The 14,093-nt window shown below is 38.8% G+C and overlaps 2 protein-coding genes across 2 annotated transcripts in view; both read left to right on the forward strand.

The window, feature by feature from the left end:
• Positions 1 to 930: 930 nt before the first annotated feature.
• LOC132012202 (thymosin beta-4-like) lies at positions 931 to 1,518 on the forward strand. Its single transcript, XM_059391897.1, has one exon. It carries the CDS (start codon positions 1,002 to 1,004, stop codon positions 1,134 to 1,136), a length of 135 nt encoding a protein of 44 aa, XP_059247880.1. The 5' UTR covers positions 931 to 1,001; the 3' UTR covers positions 1,137 to 1,518.
• Positions 1,519 to 10,620: 9,102 nt separating this feature from the next.
• The window catches only part of SPATA19 (spermatogenesis associated 19), a 16,793-nt gene continuing 13,320 nt past the window's right edge, over positions 10,621 to 14,093 (forward strand). The window contains exons 1-4 of the mRNA XM_059402532.1: positions 10,621 to 10,698; positions 10,877 to 10,933; positions 11,432 to 11,524; positions 11,705 to 11,796. Of these exons, the coding sequence (XP_059258515.1) occupies positions 10,621 to 10,698; positions 10,877 to 10,933; positions 11,432 to 11,524; positions 11,705 to 11,796 (320 nt within the window). The remainder of the gene's footprint in view (positions 10,699 to 10,876; positions 10,934 to 11,431; positions 11,525 to 11,704; positions 11,797 to 14,093) is intronic.

A 14,093-nucleotide genomic window follows, 5' to 3' on the forward strand; every position in this document is an offset into this window, starting at 1 on the left:
ACCTTATGCCAGTAAATTTGACAACTTAGATAAAATAGATACATTCCTTGAGATACAGCAAAATTTACACAAGCAGAAAAACAAATCTGAATAATCCTATATATATTAAAGAAATTAGTTTTGTAATTAAAAACTATCCAACAAAGAAAGCTCCAGGTCCAGATAGATAGATTCACAGAAGAATTTCTTTAAACACATACGGAAGATACAATCTTATGTGAATTGTTCTAAAGAATAGAAATAGGGAGCGCTTCTAAATTCATTTTATGAATTCGGTACAACATTGATAACAATATCTGACAAAAAATATAAGAAAAAGAAATTATAAGTTAAATCTGTTATTGTCATAGATTCAAAAGTTCTAATAAGACTACATATTTATATATAATGTGTATACCATGTAATTTATATGATATGTATTATATGCATGTGTGTATATGTATCTATATCCTGAACAAGAGGGGTTAGCATAGAATTTCAATGTTGCTTTAACATTTTAAAGTCAGTTAGTGGAACACACTATAATAATAGAATAAAAGAAAGCCCATATGATCATCTCAGTAGACGCAGAAGAAAATTGGTAAAATTCAACACACTTTCATGCCAAAAACTCCACAAACTGGGAGTAGAAGGAACAATATTTAATTGGGTGAAGGAATTTACCAAAGACCTAACACCAGAGTTAATTATGAAATAGTGACCATTTTTCTTTTAAGATTAGAAACAGAGCAAAGATTATTTTTATCAGTTCTATTTAACATTTTACTGAAGATACTAGCTAGGTCAAGAGGGGAAGCAAAAACAAAACAAAACAAAACAAAACAAAGCAGATAAACAAAGAAACCCCAAAAATTCCAAAACCCCAAAACAAACAAACCAAAAAAATCCCATGATTTCATACTCAGAAAATCTAAAAAAAAATCTGTATGTGATTCGGCGGCGGCTCCTGAGCAGACCGGTCTTCTCTCGCTCGTGCACCTCGCTCCGCTTCCTCTGCAACCATGTCTGACAAACCCGATATGGCTGAGATTGAGAAATTCGATAAGTCGAAATTGAAGAAGACAGAAACACAAGAGGAAAATCCACTGCCTTCAAAAGAAACGATTGAACAGGAGAAGCAAGCGGGAGAATCATAATGAGGCGGGCGCCGCTGATACGCACTATACATTCCACAAGCATTGCCTTCTTATGTCTTTTTAGCTGTTTAACTTTTAAGATGCAAAGAGGTTGGATCAAGTTTAAATGACTGTGGTCCCCTCGTTCTTATCAAAGAATCTGAACTACTGACTGGGAAGCCAAACCTCCTATACATCGGCGGGGGAAGGAAAATAACTTGTATGCGGGCGAAGGAAGAAGCTGGGTGGACACAACTAGTAAAAACTAAGCTGGTCCAAGGTGTCTTGCCGGGCGGTAAACTGCAGTTTAGTCAGAGTGCCATTTTTTTCTTTGAATGATTTTAAGTATTGGAATGCATAATTTTTTAATACGCAAATAAAAAGTTTAAAATGTGAAAAAAAATCTGTATGTAATCACTATTAGTAAGTGAATTTCACAAGTTTACTGGATACAGGAACAACATAAAAAACTTCTATTTACTGCCAAAAATTGGCTGAAATAGAACCGAAGTAGAAAAGGAAATACAATTGGAAGCGCTAAGATATCAAATATCTAGAGATAAATCTAATGATTACTATACAAATTCTCTACACTGAAATCTATAAAACATGTTGATAAAATTAGAACTTACATAAATGAAAGAATATAGCATGTTTAAGGATGGAAATCTCACTTTAAATAAATGCCATTTCTTTCCCCTTGAGCTATAGATATAATAAAATACCAATCAAAATTCCAGAACCGTTTTGTGGTAACTGACAATTTAATTTTAAATATTTATGGGAATGCAAAGACCTAGAAAAGCCAAGAAAATCATTAAGAAGAATGAAAAAGCAGGACTCACGCTACCAGACAGCAAAACCAACAGTAAGGTTAAAAGTAAGGAAGAGTGCTGTTGATGCTAAAGAAGAGCAAGAAGGAGGAGAAAGAAGGAGGAGGAGAGGGGAAGAAGTAGGTAGATCAGTAGAACAGAAAAGAAAGTCTAGAAATAGCTTGCACCTGTGCTGCCATCTTTTTTATGACAAAGGCACGATTATCATTCAATGGGATAGTATAAATGAATCTAGATGTATAACACATCATACAACACACAAAATTGATTTGACACGGATCATAGATCCAAGTATAAAACCTTCTAAAATGATAACGTTTCTAGAAAAAAACCTGAGTATGTCTTCATGATTTTTGGGGTAGAGATATTTCCTTAAACATGAAAGAAAAGCATAACATAAGGGAAAAATGATAAATTGACCAGAGGATCTGGAATATTGGTAATCCTGCCTGAATTGGGTTGTTTTGGTTTTCCATTCACCTTAATCATAGGCCAGTAATAAGATACATCCTAGTAGATATCCTACATTCCAGGCATACTCACTTCATAGCAGTCCAAGTTCCTCTTGGTAATCAGGATCAAGTACCCCAGCTAGTATAATTCAAAGGCATGAGGGACCCAAAATGCTGAGGTGGCAGTATTAACTACCACTTGATCGGAATCATTGTAGTGTCCCCTGGTGGAAGCATTCCACCCTTTAGAACTAAGGTCTCTAAGATCAGTAGAGCACAAGGTCATGGGGATAGAAAGAAAATTTTTGGTACTGGATAATTAGGGGTAATAGTGAGTAGTGCCACAGCCATTTCCATTCCTTGATTCCGGGACCTGTGAATCCTGGTTATGGTAGAAATAGCACAATACATTGGACCCTGATATAGAACATGTACCACTTCCTGTAGAATATTGCTTCAGCCCTGCAAGGTATTTCCACCTAGCTGGCACTATAAATGAATCTTCAAAAGGCCATTCCACTGTTCTACCAAACCAGCTTCTATAAGGTGGTAGGGAACATGGTAAGATGAATGAATATCATGAGAATAGACTCATTGCTGCACTTAATTTGCTGTAAGGTCCCTTGATCAAAGGCAATGTTGTGTAGAATACTATGATAAGGCATTCTGTAAGTCCACTGATGGTAGTTTTGGCAGAGGCATTGTGTTTAGAGGAGACTAATTCATATGCAGAGTAAATATCTGTTCCAGTAAGGACAAAACATTGTCTCTTACATAATGGAAGTAAGCCAGTATAATCAATCTGCTGTCTAGTAGCTGGCTGATTACCTCAAGGAATGGCACCACAGCTGGGACTCAGTATTGGTCTCTGCTTCTGTCAAATAGTCAGTTGTGGCTTATAGGTCAGCCTTGGTGAGTGGAAGTCCATGTTGCTGAACCCATGCCTAGCCTCTGTCCATTGCCACTTTGTTGCTGGGCCCATTAGGTGATAACAGGGGTACCTGGGGAATGAGACTGACTAGTATCTACAGAATGGGTCATCTTATCCACTTATTAATAAAATGCTCCTCTGCTGAGGTCACCTTTGGTGAACATTCATATGGGACATGAATATCTTCACTTTTTTCTCCCCACCTAGAGAGATCTAACCACATACCTCTTTCCCACACTTCCTTGTTACCAGTTTTCCAATCATATTTCTTCGAAGTCCCTGACTCTCTAGCCAAACCATTGGCTATGACCCATTAATTAGCATACAGTTATGAGTGTGGCCACTTCTTCCAAGGAAAATGAACAACCAAGTGCACTGCTTGAAGCTCTGTCCTTCAGAACTTCAAAGGAAGATTTCTCTTCACTAACTTTCCTTTAGGGATGTCCCAGAAAGTAGTGTTGTAACAGTATACTTCCCAGTTTTGAGTATATATTATGCAGATTCATCTGTAAATCAGGCCTCAGTCTTCTCTCTGTCAACTGATCATATGGAACTCTGCACGAGGCCATAGGCATGTACTGGGAGCAAGAAGGTAGTGTAGCTGGAATAGGGAATGAGGATATTTGGGCCACTTCCTCATAAAACTTTTTTGCAACTTTAGGGCCAGTTTGTGCCTGATTTCAACCCTACCACTTCCATTCGATGGTACTGTACTGCTGCATGCACACAACTTTATGGTGCAATGGGTCAGATAACATCCAGTTCATAAAGGGCTGCTTAGGTTGCATGGTAACTTCATGGCCCATGGTTAAGCATTCATTCTCAAGGGGCCTTGTAGTAAATAAAAAGCTGTATATCAAAAGGGGAATAGTTATCTACAGAGGATGGCACAGCTTTGCTCCAAAACTTAATGGTTCCCACTGTGATTTACATATGGAGGCCTGCTATAGGTTTCATAAAACATCTCTATCTGCTACTGACACTTTAAGCACTATCAAATCTACTGGATCATATGGCCCAAGTGGCAGAACTACTTCTGGTGGTTTTACTAGCAGATATTGAGAAAAAAGCATTTGCTGGATACATTTCTATGTATCACATACCATGTACAAGGGACCGTTATAATTTGCTCAAGCAATGAAACCACATCTGGAACAGCACCTGCAGTTGGAGTCACCACCTGGTTAAGTTTATGATAATCCATTGTCATTCCCCAAGATCTTTCTGTCTTCTGTACAGACAAAACGGGCAAATTGCATGGGGATGTGGTGGGAATCATCATCCCTGCATCTTTCAAGTTCTTAATGGTGGCACTAATCTCTATAAATCCTTCAGGAATGTGGTATTGCTTTTGGTTTACTCTCTTCCCAGGTAGAGGGTGTTCTACTGGCTTCAACTTAGCCACTTCTACCATAATAGTCTTCACTCTACAGGTTAGGGAAGTAGTGTGGAGAGATTCTCCATTGCTGGATATGTCTGTTATGCATTCTGGAAGTACAAAATCATAAAATGGGTTTAGGGACGAACTGGGTTCTCTGTGAGAGAGACTTGAGCTAAAACTTCATTGATCATCTGACCTCACTAAGCTTCTGCTCTGAATTATGGTCTCCTAGAATTAGTATATGTTCAGAGCCAGTGTCCAGTAATCCTTGAAAAGTTTGTTTCCTTCTTCTCAACGTACAGTCACCCCAGTAATAGGCTCTAAGTCCCTTTGAGAAGGGTGGAAGAAAGATTAACACTATGCATTTTTTGTAATGTATCAGTGTTCTTACTCAAGGAGATCTAGATTGTCCTTCATTCAAAAGGTTCTGGGTCTATACATTGGCTCAAGTCAGAATTGGTCAAAGGGCCAAGACTGTTTTAATGATCAAGTTAGATTTCTGTTCACTTGACCTAGAATTCTTCCTCTCATATAGATCAGGCAAGACCTGATCTATGTGTCCAGATCAAGCTTTATATTCCTTCCACCATTATCTAGTAGACCACCCATCTATTTTACCTCTAACCAGCCAACACTATAGATATTTGGAGTCACACTCTTTTTATTACTGCTTGGACTTCACTGTCTATTATAGTAACCATGCCCACCTTACTTTTGATGATTAAGGCTGCTGCATGGCCCCTGCTACCTGGGTTCTAAATATCCCTATTGCTTTTAGAGTCCCTACATTAAATGGCAGCAGTTCCCACTTTAATTTCTGACCTACAGAGAAGAGTGAACCCAGAGCTCTTTAAGGAGTTTGAGGTTCCCTTCACAAATTTATTTCTTTCAGTCATACCAGAAGTTGTGTCCTCTGGACCCTCCAGGAGTGGGTGTGCATGACTTACATGATAAATACACTCTATATCATTCCAATCTTGCTAAATCTTTGGATACCTTCCTCTATAATATACCAAGGCAATTCTGACATTTTAAATTCATTTAGTGTAGGTCATCTTTTGATCTATATTTCAGCTGAAGAACCAAGCAAACCATTAGAGCCCTTTCTAACTCCCTGAACTCCCATATTATATGTAGAATCTCTGCATAGTGGGCCCATATCAACAAATGTGTCCAGATCAAGCTTTATATTCCTTCCACCATTATCTTCTATCTTTCATATTCACCCACAAACATGTTCTCCAAAATTATGCCTGCATAAATTGGAAAAATCATGTTGTTCTTTTGGAGTGTAGTGCAACACCTCATCAGTCACACTTTGTAACTCACCTTTTGGGGACTGCTGAGACTTGAGTGTAGTTATAAATCTAAGAGCCAAGTGGGGTAATGAGGATGTGTCTTGGAGGAAAATCAACAGTGTCTTTAAAGGTAAGTACTTCAGGCAAAGCAGGATCAATCTCTTCAGATGGGATGGAAGGACTGCTTCTACTGGCAAAGAAGAGTAAGAATTATTTAGGATTTAAATATCTCTAGCCTTATTAGAATCTTTCCATATGTCTTCATACTAATTTTCAGGATTCCACTACTTCTCAATTAAGACCTTGATTTTAACAGCCGAAGACATAACCTTATATGCAGAAAATTCTAAGGAAACAAAAAACTATTATAAGAAATGGGTTCAGCAACATTGCAGGATACAGATTAATATTAAAAATCGAATATATTTCTGTACACTAGAAATGACAATTTCAAAAATAAAGTTAAGAAAATAATTCCATTTACAGTATCATCAAAAAGAATAAACTACATAGGAACAAACTTAACAAATGAGGTGCAAGACTTGCACATTGAAAACTATAAAGCTTTGTTGAAAGATATTAAAGAAGATGCAAATAAATAGATAATCACCTCATGTTTATGGGATGGTAGATTTAGTGTTACGAAGATAACAATACTCTCAAAATTGACCAACAGATTCAGTGCAATCCCTATTAAAATATCAACAGGTATTTAAAGTTATTTTTAGAGAAACTGACAAGCTGACTCAAAAACTCCAGTGGAAATTCCAGAAACTAACAATAGCCAAAACAGTCATAAATAAGAATGAAGTTGGAGACTCACATTTCTCAATGTCAAAACATACTACAATCAAGTAATCAAATAATCAAAACAGTGTGGTAGGTACATATATGAATGGAAAAGAATTTACAGTCCATGGGGCGCCTGGATGACTCGGTGGGTTAAGCATCCAACTCTTGGTTTTGGCCTCTGGGTCATGATCTTAGGGTCGTGAGAAGGAGCCCCACTTTAGTCTCCATACTCAGCATGGAGTCTGCCCGAGATTCTCTGCCTCTTCCTTTCCCTCTGCCCTGCCCCTCACTCATGTTCTCTCTCTTTCTCTCTCTCTAAAATAAATAAATAAAATCCTTAAAAAAAAAGTTTGCAGTCCAGAATTTTTATATTTATGGTTAATCAATTTGTGACAAGGGAACTAAGGCAATTTAATAGCGAAAGGAATTCTCTTTCTCTGGGGCTGGGACAACTAAATGCACATGCAAAAAGAATGAAGTTGGATCCCCTACCTCACACCATATCCAAAATTAATGAAAAATGGATGATAGACACAAATGTAAAAGCAACAATTATTAAATTATTAGAAAAAAAACATGGGAATAAATCTTCATGACTGTGTAATAGGTATATCTTAGATATGGCCCCAAAAGCACAAGCATCAAAAGTAAAAATAGATAAATTGCACCTTATTAAAAGTTCAGTTTATCATTTTGTGTGATAAAAGATAACTTCATTTCTTTCCTTCAAATGATATAATCTAGAACGTGAAAAGACAACCTATAGAATAGGAGTAAATATTTGCTAATCATATATCTGAGAAGACACTTGTACACAAAATATACAAATAGCTGTTACTTAAAATTCAACAATAAAAAGACAAATAACCCAATTATAAAATCAAAAGTATCTAAATAGATACTTCCCCAAAGAAGATATACAAATGATCTAGCATGTGAAAATATGCTCCACATCACTTATCATCAGGGAGATACAAATCAAAACCACAATGAGATGCCACTTCACACTTAGTAGAATGGCTAAAATTAGAATGACAGATAACACTGTTGGCAAGGTTGTGGGGAAATTGGAACTCTTACACACTTATGGTGGAGATGTGAAATGGTGCTGCCATTTAGCATCTTGACAGTTCCTCAAAAATAGAGTTACCATGTAACTCAGATGTTTAACACCATTAACTGATTAATTATTTACAAATTAAACTATCCTTGGTTACCAGTTTATCTCCACTAATCTGGCTAAACAATAAAAATGCCATGCCAAGTAAACTTAATTAAAAAAAAAAAAGAGAGAAAAGGATAGAATCAGGGAGGGATACACAGGGGATATAAAAAATAACAATAATGTTCTTTTTCTTTAATGGGTATCCTTGTATTGTTATTCTTTAAACTGTACATAAATTGTACTTTAATTATTATTTCATATGGATTAAATATTCAATAAAAATGAAATACCGAGTGTTGGCTAGAAGTTGAAGCTACTGTTCCTTTCATACATTGCTCATGGACTGTAGCAGGTACAAGCACTTTGGAATACACTTTGGTAGGTAGTAATACTAAATATATGTAAAGCCTACGACCATGGTATGTATATACTCAAGCTTTAGTGCTTATGTCAACCAAAAAATAGCTTTAAGAGTGTTTATAGCAGCATTAGTTTAAAAAAGCATCAAAGTAGAATAACATAAATGTCCATTAATAGAAAATTTGATTAATAATATGTGTTCTGCTAATACAAAGGAATACTAGGCAAAACTTACCTTTGGTAATAGAGGTGAAAATGTTGGTCACCTTGTGGGAGGGTCTTACTTGGGTTTGCAAGGGGTACTGGAAGTGGTTCATTGTGTATATATGTACTCACACCCACTTAATTTTTCTGAACTGTACATGTGTTTGTATATTGTCCTGTATGCATTTTATAACATATTAATAAAAGGTGAGAATAGATTTATGCATATCTTTCATTTTGGAAACAAACACAAGAGGTATATCTTAAAAACTTATGAAAATCTTACTTCTGAAGTAAGAACAAGATTGAACAGAGAAGAGATAGAACTCCCCTGAGTATTCCTTCTCATTTAGTTTTAACTTTTGAACCACATTAATAATTTTTATATTCAAAAAATTTTATCAATACAGATCAAAACATAATTCTTAGGGTATAATGGCAGAAACAGAGGTGTTGACAAGTAATTTCATCTTCTGTTTTTCAATTTCAGTCCCCCTGGGAGTTAGGTTGGGGTCATATGACTAATACTGGCCAACAACCTATAAGAAGAAGACTTTGGGCTTCAGCAGAAGGCCTGATTTTGTTTCACCATATGTTTTCTCTCCTTGCTTTGGGAATCATGGAAGTGATATCCTGAGACCCTGGGGCCACAGGATGGAATTCTTTCCAGATCTCTAACTCACCACATGGAGCGTGACTACCCTGAAGAACCTCTCACTTTGTACTGGAGTATCTGAGAGTGAGAAGTAAACCTTTTTTGTTGTTATTGTTTTGTTTTAATTTTTAATTCTAGTTAGTTAACCTAGTAGTGTTACATTAGTTTCAAGTCTACAATATAGTGATTCAACAGTTCCATACATCACCCTGTGTAAGAAGTAAACCTTTTTGGGGACTAGTTTGTTGCCTCAACAAAATCTAGAGTATTCCGATCAATAAAGATGTAAAATTGAGGTGATTTGTTGAGAGGGAAGAGAAATAGTGGCTATATGAGGAGAATTGGGGAGAGAGATACTCTGATATTCTTGGAAAAATGAGAATGAGAACATTTATAGAATATTAAATCTAAAAACTACAGACATTATTCCATTCTTTTCATTTTGAAGACGAAGAAACTAGAATGATTTGAAGAAGAAGAAACTAGAATGAAACACATAATGAGTTAGTGTAAAGACAAGATTGCAACCCTGGTTTTTAGGACCTTGAGAATGGTCTCAGAGTTAGGCTACTGTTACTTTGGGAGCAGCTGAACTTTTGTTTAGTATCCTTTAGACATTCTGAACTTTATTCAATTTCTTGGTGAAAATTCTAGATAGGAAGAGCAGCAGCCACTTGAACTATCAATGTTTTCCCCCAACACTGAAGTCACAACACAATCTCCTTTCCACTTCCATTTTACTGTCCTTCCATTGAAGCAGTCCACTGGAAATCATTAGGAAATTTTTTTTTAATAGGAAATGGCATTTATACTTTTTACTCTATACCTCTAATTGTTTGGATTTTTTTTTTTTAATGATTTGAATCACCACTGTAAACAAAGTTAAAAAAAAAGAAAGAAAGAAAATGTCCTTGGTGAGAGTTTTGTTCCTCCATCTTTGATTTTTTGAGGGGTGGACAAGTTCTTTCTTTCCCCACATGTAAGAATAAGAAGTATCTGTGGCATTGTTTGAATCAACTTCTTGGGGACCTGGATTATTTTGTGACAAATTTACTCTTTTGATTCATAAAATATCTTTCTGCTTCAGCATTCCTTAAAACCAGGTGACAAGACATACTCCCCCTTCCCCAACCATATCTCTATAATTTTGGTAATTTCCTCCTGTGTCTTCCTCAGGTTTATATTGGTTGTTCCTTACTTTTTGTTCCCATCCCCCTAACTCTCCATTTCTGAGCTATGGCCATCACTAAGGCAGATACTTCCTTACCTCTTTTTCATCTGACCCCAGAGATTAAAGGATGCCATTGTCACATCATCATTGGCCAGCCAATCAGGTGGGCACCTCCTAGCAATGACCTCCTTGTTCCAGAGGAATTCTCAGGCAGCTTCGATGGAAGGAGGGAGCCAAGAAGGAGTCCTGGCATAAGTTCAAAGATGATAATTACAACATGGATTGTGTACATTCTTGCCCGGAAAGGTGCAGGGTTCCCCTTCCCACCAAAAATCAGTTCAGTAAGTAGAGCTGGCGGTAGCTACCTGGAATTGTTTCTCATCATATGCTCCTTTCTGAGCCCCCCACTGCACTTCCAAGAGATCTTTATATATATAAAGATGTATAACTTTGGATAAGAATGGAAGAGGGCTGTGTCTCTAGGTATTCTGAGGGCATTAACTTACCAATTTTTTGCAGGACGTTGAAGTTGTAGAAAGCGAGGCTGTATCTGTAGTACAGCACTGGTTGAAAAAAGTGAGTAATATTCCTCTATGACTCAGGGTACCCCAAATTCTAGAGAGCTGGCCTCCATGGGTGCAGGAATCTAGACTCCTTTCCCCTTAGAACTGGGAAACTCAAGTTCATTGCTAAACACCCTGCCTAGAGTTGTGTCTAATTCACCAAATGTCCTAGAAGACCCTGGGGCTTATGTGATCTTTTGGCAGAGATGTGTTGGAATCACCACTATCACCACCTGCATCTTAAGGATACTGGGTGAGGGGTTTCAGATATGTCATCCCCAGCTACAGGGCATCTCAGGAATACTTGAGATAGGGCCATGGACTTAATGAGTCCTCTGGAATTCTACAGGAAGGTAGTAATAGACATGCTTATGGCAGGAACAGTGAGATACAGAGTATGTAAATGAGGACACGTGGGATGTGTGTTGTGACAGAGGGGAAAACAGGGAAAAGGCAGAAGAGACAGACTTGGACTCAGATACAATTTCAGGGGAAATTGCTCACCTTTCAGACTGAAGAAGAAGCGTCCCAGGACATAAAGGAGAAGATGTCTGCCGGCTGCCTTCCCACCCATGGCCAAGATGTGCATGTTACCAGAGACGTGGTAACTGAGAGTTTAAGATAGTTATCCTAGGGGAGCGGGCAGAGAGGGAGGTGGGCAGGCACAAGGTCCAGTTGAAAAGGGTCTTGGGCAAGTGGACAGAGCTTGTCCAGGCTGGGCTCCATCCTGGCTACGGTGTCCTTGCCGAATAGTAATCACATGTACACTACGTGGATTTCCTAGGTGAAGCACCATCTCTCAAAGTCTGATTTGTTGGCAAACCAGAGTCAAGAGGTCCTGGAGGAAAGAACAAGAATCCAGTTCATAAGATGGAGGTAAAGCGTCTCATTTGCCCTGAGTGGAATTGTGGGGAGGGAGGCAAAAGTCCCGCACCTTTGGGATTCCTGGCCAACATAGCTATTCTTCTCCAGAGATGTTGACTTCTCTGGCTGAGAAATTTTCCCCTTACTTTGGGGTCTTAAGGGAATATTTTTGCTATCTTGAAAGCCCAGCTCATTGCTAAGATTTAACATGACTTGGGGGGTTGCAAAACTGGGCTTGTTCACCATTTCTTCAATGCTTCTGAATAAATTTCAGACTTCTGTTACTTTTGCACTTGATTTGTTCAGAAGTGGCTGCACTTTAAAGAGCTAAAAGAAAATAAGCTCTTAAAATGCAAAAGCCTGAGCCCTCATCTGCAGCTGAGGTGAGAGGAGGTTTCTCAGAGCCCGAGGCTAGAATTCTGTGCTCCACATTTCGGTGATTTTGCCAGACTCCTGCCGTGCCTGCAGGAGCACGGACCACCTCCTTCTGCCTTTCTTGGCTCGGAAGGGGCTGAGACCCAATGTGGAGGGAGCTGAGCCTGGAAGCCAGCTCATTCCCTCTGGCGTAAGCTTCCCTATTTCCTTTTCAGAACTGTGTTCACTTGCGGTCTCTTTTCCCAGCAGAAGAATTGTGGAATTAAACTGGTCCTCCATGAAACTGTGGAGGCGCTCTCTCTCTCATTTCTGTACTTTCTTCCCATGCCCCTATCGCCCCTTTGTTCACTTCTATCAAGGTGGACGCATTTCTCAAGAAATGTATTTTTGCTTTGGGATATCCAGTTTTCTTGTGTTTACCCTTTACGGTGCCATTAGCATTTTACAACAGGATTCAAAAGCTCAGGAAGGAGTGGCAAATGGTGGAATTGGAGACCATCCAGGGAAAGACTTTTTGGATGGGAACCCCATTCTAAAATTGTAAATGTTGTGGACTGTAATCCAGCCAGCCTCACACGTGGGAGCCTGTCCCTGCCCAACATGGCTGCACTGGATGGGAGCGGTTCCTTGCGGCAGTTCCTTGGTCTGGATAATACGAATATCATCTTCAAAAATTTAGACCTAGCTGTATGGCACAAGTAGGTTAAAGCTTTGGAGACAAGCTACAGGAATCACAATTATCCATATATAATTTTTCCACTCTGGACTTTTTAAACCCATAAACTGTGCCTGTCTCCCCCTCCAATCCACTGGTTTGGCATTATTTTATTAGTTTTAGTAAATATGTAGTCAGGGAATACATACCCCTTCATTAAGCAACAGCAGATACTCATTTATTTGGTAGATGTTTTCTAGGTCTAAAGATGGAGTCAGTCCCCAGTTTCAAAGGGATAAAAGTGAACTAGATGAATAAGGTGTGTGAATATTAGAGAAAATGGCAGAAAATTCATGAGGAGTGCAAGAGCAAGAGCATAGTCTGAAGGACCCCACTTTTTAAAGTTCTAGGCATTGCTGCCTGGGAGACCCTGGAAAGGTTTCTAGCAGGGCATTTACTTGGACTGACCCATGGGCTGGGCAGGGACTGAATAAACAGGAGAGGGGAGGAAGGGGCTTCCACAGGTCATGGGAGCCTTGGGAACTTGGCCAATTCCATCAGGCCAGTGTGCAGGGCTGCAGCCTTTTCTCTGAGGCCTACCCCTTTCTGCCTTGGGCTGGGAGTAATCTTTATTCTTTCTTACCCCTCATTTTGGGCACTGACCCAACTTTACCTTGAGAGAGTGATAAATGAGCACATTTGTCACCTCCAGGCTTCAAGCCCTTGAGGCAATATCAGTGTCTTCACACTGAAAGCCCCAGAGCACCTAGAACAATAGAGGCAAAGTTGGAAAATTCAGTGGGCAAACTGGTTTTGCTGGAACGGAGGGTTTGCGGGAGGAGAGGGGATGTTGCTGAGGAGGCCATGAGCTGGACCACAGAGACAGAGGCAAATCGGCATGGTGAGAGAATTTTGCAGAATTATCCCTAAACCATAGTAAGTATGGCATAAAGTAGGTGATAAAGAGGTGATACGGAGATGGAGAGGAATTCGGGGTGGGGGCGTGAATTCCACATCTTACAAGATCACTGACCTGCTGTGTAAAGGCACTTAACCTCTCTGTTTCTTTTTTTTTTTTATTTATTTTTTTATTTTTTTATTTTTTTATAAACATATATTTTTATCCCCAGGGGTACAGGTCTGTGAATCACCAGGTTTACACACTTCACAGCACTCACCAAATCACATACCCTCCCCAATGTCCATAATCCCACCCCCTTCTCCCAAACCCCCTCCCCCCGGCAACCCTCAGTTTGTTTTGTGAGATTAAGAGTCACTT

Source organism: Mustela nigripes, chromosome 1 (assembly GCF_022355385.1).
Source record: "Mustela nigripes isolate SB6536 chromosome 1, MUSNIG.SB6536, whole genome shotgun sequence".
Taxonomy (NCBI): domain Eukaryota; kingdom Metazoa; phylum Chordata; class Mammalia; order Carnivora; family Mustelidae; genus Mustela; species Mustela nigripes.